The following is a 12,383-nucleotide window of genomic DNA, read 5'->3' on the forward strand; positions in this document are numbered from 1 at the left end:
TTGAGGTCCCCTCCCAACGTCAGAGTTCTTGGGAGTTCTGGGAGATGGTGGAGGGCGCCATGTGGGGCCTCTGGTCCCTCAGCTGCCCACGCCGCTGGGAGCTCCCCCGCCTCTTGTTTTTTTTTTTTTCCAGAAGAGGATGAACCTTCCCAGTCATCTGACCAGGCCTCTGATGGTTCTCCTGGGAAGCCACCACAGGGGCCACCCCAGGGGCCAGATGGATCTGGCTCTGACCCCAGAGACCCACCCAAGGCTGGAGGCAGCAATTTTTACCATAAAGCAGGTAACTGATCCCTGAGCATCAATCCACGGGCCCTCACCCAACTCCCCACTGCTCAGTTCAGCCTTCTGAGTTGTCAGTGTCTGACTTGCTGAGTGACCTAGAACCAGTCGCTTGCCCTCTCTGGGCCTTGAACGGTTTGCTTTTAAGAGCAGGGTAGGATGAGGTCCCACTTAGGGCTTTCCCACAGCCAGGTCATATTCTGTTAGGAGGGACGGAGGTGCTGCTCAGGCTCCTGGGCAGCCGGCAGGCGCGGGCTCAGGCACAGCTCCTTGCCGGTTAAGTCCACTGGCTGTGCCCGACCTTTTGGCCCCATAGCACCCAAGGCGGGTGAGTTCCATTTCTCCATTTTCGCCCCTCCCGTGATGCCCACCCAGGACACACCCTCGCAGAGCAGTGTCACGTGTAAGGGTGGGGCTAGCCCGGGCCAGGGCAGCAAAAGACATCAGCTTTTTGTTTTTTTCTGTGGGGGGGGGCCTGGTGGAATACACATAGCATTAAATTTACCAACATAACCATTTGTCAGCATGCAGTTCAGTAGTGTTGACTACATTCACATTACTGTGCAACCAACCTCTGGAACTGTCTTCATCTGCCCAAAGTGAAACTCTGTACACATTAAACATTAACTACCCGTATCCTCCTGCCCCCAGCTCCTGGCAACCACAGTTCCTTCTGGCTCTATAAACTTGACTAATCTAATGTAATATCCATGGAGGTGGTATCATACAGTGTTTGCCTTTTGGTGACTAGTTTATTGTACTTCGCATAAGGTTCCCAAGGTTCACCTATATGTCAGAACTTGCTTTGTAAGGCTGAATGATATTCTATTGTGTGTATATACCACATGGTGATCAGCCGTTCATTCGTTGATGGACACTTGGGTTGCTTCCACCTCTTGGCAATGGTGATCAATGCTGCTGTGAACACGGGGGTGCAAATATCTCTTCAAGACCCCGCTTTCAATTTCTTTGGATATATATCCAGAAATGGGATTGCTGGATCATATGGTTTTCTATATTCTCAGGAACTGCCATACATTTTCCATAGGGGTGATGGTGACTAGGGTGGCAGTGGTGGAGCCAGAGACAGACTGGAGTCATGCAGCCACAAGCCAAGGATTGTTGGCAACGCCTAGACAATGATGCTAGAAAGAGGCAAGGAAGGATCCTCCCCTAGAGCTTTCAGAGAGAGCCTGGCCCTGCCTACACCTTGATTTTGGACTTCTGATCTCCAGAACTGTGAGGGACCATGAGAGAATCAACACAGTTGTGGTAATTAGTTACAGCAGCCTCAGGGAACTAACATGGGCAGACCTCATTTTATGGTACTTTGCAGATACTGCGTTTTTTACAAGTTGAAGGTCTGTAGCAACCTAGCATTGGCAGATATTGGTTCACAGTTTTAGCAATAAAGTCTTTTTAAATTAAGGTATACTCCTTGTCTTTTTAAACAAAAGGCTATTGCACATTTAGTAGACTACAGTATAGTATAAACATAACTTTTTTTTTTTTTTTTTTTGGTACGCGGGCCTCTCACTGTTGTGGCCTCTCCCGTTGCGGAGCACTGGCTCCGGACGCGCAGGCTCAGCGGCCATGGCTCACGGGCCCAGCCGCTCCGCGGCATGTGGGATCTTCCCGGACCGGGGCACGAACCCGTGTCCCCTGCATCGGCAGGCAGACTCTCAACCACTGCGCCACCAGGGAAGCCCCCAAACATAACTTTTATATGCAGTGGAAACCAATAACTTCACATGATATTCGCTTTCTTGTGGTGGTCTGGAACTGAACCCTCAGTATCTCCGAGGTGTCTCTGGACAGAGATTGAAAATCCCATTGTGGTTGAAGGCTGTAGTAGAGTCAGAATCTGTACAAGGAGGAGGTGGGAGTCTCTAGGGCGGTGCTGGACTTTGGTAATAGAGAGGGGGCAGATTTTGTTAGTGACAAAAAGGGTCTAAGGCAGCACCGTCCAATAGAGCTTTCTGCGGTGATGAGCATGCTCTCTGCGTGATCCAGTATGGTAGCCACTAGCCACATGTGACTATCGAGTCCCTGAAATGTGGGCCGTGGGACTGAGGAACTGAGTTTTAAATTTTATTTCATTTTAATTAACTAAGATTTAAATAGCACACATGGCTAGTGGTTCCTATAGTGGGCAGCATGGCCCTAGTGTATGACCTTGGGTGTGTGTGCCATAGAGTTCAAGATCCTTGGAAGTGAGGCGTGAGAACTTCAAGGCCAGTTTGTTGGAAATATCATCTGTGCAGAAACGGAAACCCTCAAGACAGGTCAGGGGTACTGATGGAGAGAGAGGTGATGGTGAGCCATGAGCTGCAACCTTCAAGAAATGACTGGAGGTCTGAGGCTGATTTCGTACCTTCTCTCCCTTGCCTGGGACCAAGGCTCCTCTTCATGTGGAGATGGCTGAGCTTACTCCTGCAGCTCCTGAAATCTCCGGAACTCCTGGTCCCAGCTGCCCCAGCACCTCAGTCCCTGCCCCTGTCAGATGTCCCTGCCAGCCCCAAGAGCTCTCAGCAATTCGACATGGTCCAGGCATGCTCTGCCCCGTGGTGCCAGGGGCTCTAGCCACAAGGCAGGACACACAGAGGAAGCAGGGTGACTTCTCCCTCTTTTTTTTTTTTTTTTTTTTTTTTTTTGCGATACGCAGGCCTCTCACTGCTGTGGCCTCTCCCGTTGCGGAGCACAGGATCCGGACGCGCAGGCTCAGCAGCCATGGCTCATGGGCCCAGCCGTTCCGCGGCATGTGGGATCTTCCCAGACCGGGGCACGAACCCGTGTCCCCTGCATCGGCAGGCAGACTCTCAACCACTGCGCCACCAGGGAAGCCCTTTTTTTTTTTTTTTTTGAATTTTTGAATTTTATTTTATTTATTTTTTTATACAGCAGGTTCTTCTTAGTTATCCATTTTATACATATTAGTGTATACATGTCAATCCCAGTCTCCCAATTCATTCCACAAGCACACCCCCCACCACTTTCCCCCCTTGTTCTCTACACCTGTGTCTCTATTTCTGCCCTGCAAACCGGTTTTTCGAGGTTCCACATATATGCGTTAATATACGATATTAGTTTTTCTCTTTCTGACTTACTTCACTCTGTATGACGGACTCTAGATCCATCCACATCACTACAAATGACCCAATTTCGTTCCTTTTTATGGCTGAATAATATTCCATTGTATATATGTACCACATCTTCTTTATCCATTCGTCTGCTGATGGGTATTTAGGTTGCTTCCATATCCTGCCTATTGTAAATAGTGCTGCAGTGAACATTGGGGTGCATGTGTCTTTTTGAATTATGGTTTTCTGTGGGTGTATGCCGAGTAGTGGGATTGCTGGGTCGTGTGGTAATTCTATTTTTAGTTTTTTAGGGAACCTCCATACTGTTCTCCATAGTGGCTGTATCAATTTACATTCCCACCAACAGTGCAAGAGAGTTCTCTTTTCTCCACACCCTCTCCAGCATTTGTTGTTTGTAGATTTTCTGATGATGCCCATTCTGACTGGAGTAAGGTGATACCTCACTGTAGTTTTGATTGCATGTCTCTAATAATTAGTGATGTTGAGCACCTTTTCATGTGCTTCTTGGCCATCTGTATGTCTTCTTTGGGGTAATGTCTATTTAGGTCTTATACCCATTTTTGGATTGGGTTGTTTGTTTTTGTAATTATTAAGCTGCATGAGCTGTTTATATATTTTGGAGATTAATCCTTTGTCAGTTGATTCGTTTGCAAATATTTTCTCCCATTCTGAGGGTTGTCTTGTTTGTAGTTTCCTTTGCTGTGCAAAAGCTTTTAAGTTTCATTAGGTCATATTTGTTTATTTTTGTTTTTATTTCCATTACTCTAGGAGGTGGATCAAAAAAGATCTTGCTGTGATTTATGTCAAAGAGTGTTCTTCCTATGTCTCCTCTAAGAGTTTTATAGTGTCCGGTCTTACATTTAGGTCTCTAATCCATTTTGAGTTTATTTTTGTGTATTGTGTTAGGGAGTGTTCTAATTTCATTCTTTTACATGTAGCTGTCCAGTTTTCCCAGCACCACTTATTGAAGAGACTGTCTTTTCTCCATTTTATATCCTTGCCTCCTTTGTCATAGATTAGTTGACCGTAGGTATGTGGGTTTATCTCTGGGCTTTCTATCCTGTTCCATTGATCTATATTTCTGTTTTTGTGTCAGTACCATATTGTCTTGATTACTGTAGCTTTGTAGTATAGTCTGAAGTCAGGGAGTCTGATTCCTCCAGCTCTGTTTTTTTCCCTCAAGACTGCTTTGGCTATTCTGGGTCTTTTGTGTCTCTTACAAATTTTAAGGTTTTTTGTTCTAGTTCTGTAAATAATGCCACTGGTAATTTGATAGGGATTGCATTGAATCTGTAGATTGCTTTGGGTAGTATAGTCATTTTCACAACATTGATTCTTCCAATCCAAGAGCATGGTATATCTCTCCATCTGTTTGTGTTATCTTTGATTTCTTTCATCTGTGTCTTACAGTTTTCTGAGTACAGGTCTTTTACCTCCTTGGTAGGTTTATTCCTAGGGATTTTATTCTTTTTGTTGCAGTGGTGAATGGGATTGTTTCCTTAATTTCTCTTTCTGATCTTTCGTTGTTAGTGTATAGGAATGCACGAGATTTCTGTGCATTAATTTTGTATCCTGCAACTTTACCAAGTTCATTGATTAGCTCTAGTAGTTTTCTGATGGCATCTTTAGGATTCTCTATGTATAGTGTCATATCATCTGAAAAGAGCAACAGTTTTACTTCTTCTTTTCCAATTTGGATTCCTTTTATTTCTTTTTCTTCTCTGATTGCTGTGGCTAGGACTTCCAAAGCTTTGTTGAATAACAGTGGTGAGAGTGGACATCCTTTTCTTGTTCCTGATCCTAGAGGAAATGCTTTCAGTTTTTCACCATTGAGAATGATGTTTGCTATCAGTTTGTCATATATGGCCTTTATTATGTTGAGGTAGGTTCCCTCTATGCCCACTTTCTGGAGAGTTTTTATCCTAAATGGGTGTTGAATTTTGTCAGAAGCTTTTTCTGCATCTATTGAGATGATCATATGGTTTTTCTTCTTCAATTTGTTACTATGATGTATCACATTGATTGATTTGCGTATATTGAAGAATCTTTGCATCCCTGGGATAGATCCCACTTGATCATGGTGTATGATCCTTTTAATCTGTTGTTGGATTCTGTTTGCTAGTATTTTGTTGAGGATTTTTGCATCTCTATTCATCAGTGATATTAGTCTGTAATTTTCTTTTTTTGTAGTATCTTTGTCTGGTTTTGGTATCAGTGTGATGGTGGCCTCATAGAATGAGTTTGGGAGTGTTCCTTCCTCTGCAATTTTTTGGAAGAGTTTGAGAAGGATGGGTATTAGCTCTTCTCTAAATATTTAATAGAATTCATCTGTGAAGCTGTCTGGTCCTGGACTTTTGTTTGTTGGAAGATTTTTAATCACTGTTTCAATTTCATTACTTGTGATTGGTCTGTCCATATTTTCTGTTTCTTCCTGGTTCGCTCTTGGAAGGTTATACCTAAGAATTTGTCCATTTCCTCCAGGTTGTCCATTTTATTGGCATAGAGTTGCTTGTAGTAGTCTCTCATGATGCTTTGTATTTCTGCAGTGTCCGTTGTAACTTCTCCTTTTTCATCTCTAATTTCATTGATTTGAGTCCTCTCCCTCTTTTTCTTGATGAGTCTGGCTAAAGGTTTATCAATTTTGTTTATCTTCTCAAAGAACCAGCTTTTAGTTTTATTGATCTTTGCTATTATTTTCTTTGTTTCTATTTCATTTATTTCTGCTCTGATCTTTATGATTTCTTTCCTTCTACTAACTTTGGGTTTTGTTTGTTCTTTCTCTAGTTCCTTTAGGTGTAAGGTTAGATTGTTTGAGATTTTTCTTGTTTCTTGAGGTAGGCTTGTATTGCTATTAACTTCCCTCTTAGAACTCCTTTTGCTGCATCCCATAGGTTTTGGATCATCGTGTTTTCATTGTAATTTGTCTCTAGGTATTTTTTGATTTCCTCTTTGATTTCTTCACTGGTCTCTTGGTGAAGAGATTTAGTAACGTATTGTTTAGCCTCCATGTGTTTGTGTTTTTTACATTTTCTTTCCCTGTAATTGATTTCTAATCTTATAGCATTGTGGTCGGAAAAGATGCTTGATATGATTTCAGTTTTCTTAAATTTACCAAGGCTTGATTTGTGACCCAAGATGGGATCTATTCTGGAGAATGTTCCATGTGTACTTGAGAAGAAAGTATAATCTGCTGTTTTTGGATGGAATGTCTTATAAATATCAATTAAATCTATCTGGTCTATTGTGTCATTTAAAGCTTGTGTTTCCTTATTAATTTTCTATCTGGATGATCTGTCCATTGGTGTAAGTGAGGTGTTAAAGTCTCCCACTATTGTTGTGTTACTGTCGATTTCCTCTTTTATAGCTGTTAGCAGTTGCCTTATGTATTGATGTGTTCCTATGTTGGGTGCACGTATATTTATAATTGTTATATCTTCTTCTTGGATTGATCCCTTGATCATTATGTAGTGTGCTTCCTTGTCTCTTGTAACATTCTTTATTTTAAAGTCTATTTTATCTGATACGAGTATTGCTACTCCAGCTTTCTTTTGATTTCCATTTGCATGGAATATCTTTTTCCATCCCCTAACTTTCAGTCTGTATGTGTCCCTAGGTCTGAAGTGGGTCTCTTGTAGACAGCATATATGAGGGTCTTGTTTTTGTATCCATTCAGCGAGCCTGTGTCTTTCAGTTGGAGCATTTAATCCATTTATATTTAAGGTAATTATCGCTATGTATGTTCCTATTACCATTTTCTTACTTGTTTTGTGTTTGTTTTTGTAGGTCTTTTCCTTCTCTTGTGTTTCCCACTTAGAGAAGTTCCTTTAGCATTTGTTGTATAGCTGGTTTTGTGGTGCTGAATTCTCTTAGCTTTTGCTTGTCTGTAAAGCTTTTGATTTCTCCATCGAATCTGAATGAGTTCTTTGCCAGGTAGAGTAATCTTGGTTGTAGGTTCTTCCCTTTCATCACTTTAAATATATCGTGTCACTCCCTTCTGGCTTGTAGAGTTTCTGCTGAGAAATCAGCTGCTAACCTTATGGGAGTTCCCTTGTATGTTATCTATTGTTTTTCCCTTGCTGCTTTCAATAATTTTCCTTTGTCTTTAATTTTTGCCAATTTGATTACTATGTGTCTCGGCATGTTTCTCCTTGGGTTTATCCTGTATGGGACTCTCTGTGCTTCCTGGACTTGCGTGGCTATTTCCTTTCCCATGTTAGCGTAGTTTTCAACTATAATCTCTTTGAATATTTTCTCGGGTCCTTTCTCTCTCTCTTCTCCTTCTGGGACCCCTGTAATGCGAATGTTGTTACGTTGAATGTTGTCCCAGAGGTCTCTTAGGCTGTCTTCATTTCTTTTCATTCTTTTTTCTTTATTCTGTTCTGCGGCAGTGAATCCCACCATTCTGTCTTCCAGGTCACTTATCCGTTCTTCTGCCTCAGTTATTCTGCTGTTGATTCCTTTAGTGTAGTTTTCATTTCAGTTACTGTATTGTTCATCTCTGTTTGTTTGTTCTTTAATTCTTCTAGGTCTTTGTTAAACATTTCTTGCATCTTCTCGATCTTTGACTCCATTCTTTTTCCAAGGTCCTGGATATCTTCACTATCATTGTTCTGAATTCTTTTTCTGGAAACCACTTCATTTACTTGTTTTTCTGGGGTTTTATCTTGTTCCTTCATCTGGTACAGTGTCCTCTGCCTTTTCATTTTGTCTGGCTTCTGTGATTGTGGTTTTCATTCCTCAGGCTGCAGGACTGTAGTTCTTCTTGCTTCTGCTATCTGCCCGCTGGTGGATATGGCTATCTAAGAGGCTTGTTGAAGGTTCCTGATGGGAGGGACTGGTGGTGGGTAGAGCTGGGTGTTGCTCTGGTGGGCAGAGCGCAGTAAAACTTTATTCTGCTTGTCTGCTGATGGGTGGGGCTGGGTTCCCTCCCTGTTGGTTGTTTGGCCTGAGGTGACTCAACACTGGAGCCTACATGGGCTCTTTGGTGGGGCTAATGGCGGACTCTGGGAGGGCTCACGCCAAGGAGTACTTGCCAGAACTTCTGCTGCCAGTGTCCTTGTCCCTTGGTGAGCCAAAGCCACTGCCTGCCTCTTCAGGAGACCCTCCAACACTAGCAGGTAGGTCTGGTTCAATCTCCCCTGGGGTCACTGCTCCTTCTACTGGGTCCCTATACGCACAATTTTTGGGTGTGCCCTCCAAGAGTGAAGTCTCTGGGACTTCGCTGGTGGCGCAGCTGTTAAGAATCCGCCTGCCAATGCAGGGGACACGGGTTCCATTCCTGTTCCAGGAAGATCCCACATGCCGCGGAGCACCCAAGCCCGTGTGCCACAACTACTGAGCCTGCGCTCTGGAGCCTGCGAGCCACAAGTACTGAGCCTGTGTGCCACAACTACTGAAGCCTGTGCCTAGAGCCCACGCTCTACAACAAGAGAAGCCACCGCAATGAGAAGCCTGCGCACTGCAACGAAGAGTAGCCCCCGCTCGCCACAACTAGAGAAAGCCTGCCTGCAGCAACGAAGACCCAACGCAGCCACAAATAACTAACTAGATAAATTTATAAAAAAGGAAAAAAGAGCAAAGTCTCTGTTTCCCCCAGTCCTGTCAAAGTCCTGCGATCAAATCCCGCTAACCTTCAGAGTGATTCTCTAGGAATTCCTCCCCCCGTTGCCGGACCCCCAGGTTGGGAAACCTGACGTGGGGTTCAGAACCTTCACTCCAGAGGACGGACTTCTGTGGTACAATTGTTCTCCAGTTCGTGAGTCACCCACCCAGCAGTTATGGGATTTGATTTTATTGTGGTTGCGCCTCTCCTACCATCTCATTGCAGCTTCTCCTTTGTCTTTGGATGTGGGGTATCTTTTTTGGTGAGTTCCAGTGTCTTCCTGGTGATGACTGTCAGGAAGCAGGGTGACTTCTGATGGGGGAATTAGAGATGCTTCCTGCAGAAAGTGACAAGTAGGCTGAGCCCTGGAGGATGGGTGGCTTTCGCTCCAACTGTAGCCTGGGATGGGTATAGGGTGTCTGGAAGAGGGAAAGACCAGAAAAGTCAAATTTATTCCATCGTAAATGAAAATAGCATGCTTTTCTTGATTTTTGTTTTTGTTTTTGTTTTTGAGAAAATGATACCAAATGTATTGACTTCACAGAGCAGCATGAAACCTTTTCAAGGCAGGTGCCCCTCGCCTTCTGGAGCATAACAGAGTTCTAGACTCTCGTCCATCCGCCTCTGCATTCTCAGAAAATCAGACTTCTCGGGAAAAGCAGGAAGAGGCCAGGCAGGGGCTGCTCTCTTCTCTGATCCCAAATCCAGGGAACCCCTCCCACTGTGGCAGCAGCGGGGGTGCAGGGGGAGGCCAGTGCCATGCACTCATGGGGCTGCTTTTTGTCTTCAGGCATGGCCTCTGCAGCCGCGGTTGGAGGAGGTGAGTCTCTTTGGGAAGAAACTCAAGCCCCCATCTGACCCTGGCCCAGGGCCCCTGGGACCACCTGGCCTTGATCAAGCCCAAGATTGCCTTGAGCCCCAGGACATGGGTGGGTAAGGGTGCAGTGGGCAGGGGACAGAGTTGGAACACTCGAGGTGACAAGAACCTTGCCAAGAAGGAACCGAAGCAAAGCCATTCAAAGCACCCAGGTCCAATCTCAGCTTCTCCCAAGTGCAAACCGTGTGATCCAGGCAAGTTGTTAATCTGTCTCAACCCATGATTCCTCCCCAGAAAGCAGGGCCAGGGGTAGCTCCAGAGGGTTGTAGGGCATGTGTAAGCTGAGCTGTAGGGATTCCTCGTACTGCTTTACAAACCCGCTAGCTTATCCTGTGAGCCCAGAGGTTTCCAGCTGTGCCCCTGGCCAGCATCCTCTAACACGGTGGCCAGAATTCAAGAAAATGAAAACATTTCTGTCACACCAGCCACAGTCTCAAGTGCTCATTGGCTACATGCGGCCAGCGTGTTGGACAGTGCAGATAGGAATGTTTCCTGGTTGCAGAAAGTTCTATGACTGCACTCTCTGGAGATGTAGGGGACCCCTGGGGGGACGCCCACAGGCAGCTGCAGGGCAGAAGGCAGAAGCCGCCACCCCAGCACCTCTTCAGATGAGCAGCTCTGTCCTTATTCTGTGGGCCCTGTGATTGGGGGAAAGACACTATTTTCCCTGCCAAAAGGGGGCGCTTGAAGACCACTGCTCCTTTAATTTTATTTCACACAAGGGCAGTTGAGGCACAGGGAGGACAGGTGAGCCTTCCAGGACCACAGCAAAACAGAGGAATGCACATGCCTGGGATCCAGCTTCCTGGGGGGGGGGGCGTCCACTCGTGTCCACTTGTACAGCTTTCCTTTGCCTCAGGCCCCATGGTTCTCCCAAGAGCGAAGTGGACCCCTCACCTCATCCCCCCAGGAAGGTATCAGGGAGATCTGGGGAGTCTGTCCCCTGGGGCCAACCCTAAAGCTGCTCTCCCCCTACAGCCCTGGCCGTAGGGGCTGTGCCCGTGGTGCTGGGCGCCATGGGCTTCACCGGGGCAGGAATCGCAGCCTCCTCCCTAGCGGCCAAGATGATGTCAGCGGCCGCCATAGCCAATGGGGGCGGAGTTGCCGCCGGCAGCCTCGTGGCCACTCTCCAGTCCGTGGGTAAGTGTCCGGGCGGGAGGAAGGGGGAAGGGTGTGACACACCTGCACAGGATTCAGGCCAGAGGCTAAGCCGGAGGGAGGGCCTGTCTGCTTCCTCCAGCTTCGTGGGCATCAGTGTCCCTGGTCCTTTGTGTCTCCCTCACTGTCCCCTCTTCTGGCTGGGGGTGGGTTTGGGGGCACTGGGGGCGTGCAGCACAGCAGGTACGCATTCCCCATCAGCCGTACTAAACCTGCCTAGGGCCCTCGCCTCACTGGGCCCAGCCTCGTGCTGGGGAGGGAGAGGCAGAGACCCTGTGCCATTTCTCAGAGGATCTGTCCTGTCGCTGGTGGAGTCCCCACCAGAGTGCGTGTCTCCTCTTCGGGCAGCCATGGGCAGCAGCCCCTCCCCAAAGCAGACCTTCTGGGGTTTCAGGAAGTAGAGGAGGGAACAGCACTGGGATGCCTGGGTCTTGGGCTTCCTGTGGGTCCTGGGTTCTCTGGCCTCCACAGTCTTGCCGGGAGCTGCCGGGGTTGCCTGTCCCCTTGTGCTCTAATCCCCTCCTCTCTCCCAGGGGCAGCTGGACTTTCCATGTCATCCAACATCCTCGTGGGCTCGGCTGGGTCAGCTCTTGGGGCCTGGCTGTGGGGTAGCAAAAAGAAAGCCCCTTCCTCTCCTCCACCAGAATCCAGTACTGGAGCAGAGAGGGGCTCCCGTGCTGGAGATGACCCTCCAGGGCCTCGGGATGTCAGTCCCCCAAATGACAAGTCCTCTGCGTCCTAAAATTCTTCAAAGAAGCATAGGAAATAAAGACGAGATGCTGTGACCTTCACGAGTGTCCGCACTGCATTCCTGTTTAACAGGCAGGGCGCAGCGCATCTGCAGAGCCGTGGCTTCAGGTTGGGTGGTAGCAGGAAGTCTGTAAGAATGGGCACTGTTGTCTGCGACGGGAAGCCAGGTCTGTTGCAGTCCTGCCACCCAGCTGTGATCCTGGGAAGCTCATGTCTCCGCTTTGAGCCTCAGTTTGCTGCTTTTTGGATGGGATCGTGGATCACATGTCTTCAAAGGTGTCAGCCAGAGCAGCATTATAGGATGGCTTGGCCCTGGGGTCAGTTTGAGCCATTGACCCTCAGTTATGAAACACTTTAACCTCAGGGGTTATTGACCCCTCCCCTCCCCACCCAAGACTCTGGGTCTGACTGTATCATGAGTCTAGGAACTCAGCGACACTGTCTGCCTGGCCTGGTGGCCTTTGGAGCTCTTCAGGTAGGTAGAGAACTTGCATTTCTCCAGAGAGCTCTGTCCCGGTTGGTGTAGAGCTCAGGGTCCTTAGGCTCCAAGGGAGACTGGCCAGAACCTGCAAGGACACACAGGCCTCCCTCCCCTGGTGGGGCTCCCAAGAGG

At 46.9% G+C, this 12,383-nt stretch overlaps 1 protein-coding gene across 1 annotated transcript; it reads left to right on the plus strand.

The window, feature by feature from the left end:
* Positions 1-201: 201 nt before the first annotated feature.
* On the plus strand, positions 202-11,776 carry LOC307050693 (interferon alpha-inducible protein 27-like protein 2A). Its single transcript, XM_079700885.1, has 4 exons — positions 202-283; positions 9,776-9,805; positions 10,841-11,002; positions 11,554-11,776. Exons 2-4 carry the CDS (start codon positions 9,778-9,780, stop codon positions 11,760-11,762), a joined length of 399 nt encoding a protein of 132 aa, XP_079557011.1. The 5' UTR covers positions 202-283; positions 9,776-9,777; the 3' UTR covers positions 11,763-11,776.
* Positions 11,777-12,383: the final 607 nt, after the last annotated feature.

Source organism: Hyperoodon ampullatus, assembly GCF_949752795.1.
Source record: "Hyperoodon ampullatus genome assembly, chromosome: 3".
NCBI classification, from domain to species: domain Eukaryota; kingdom Metazoa; phylum Chordata; class Mammalia; order Artiodactyla; family Ziphiidae; genus Hyperoodon; species Hyperoodon ampullatus.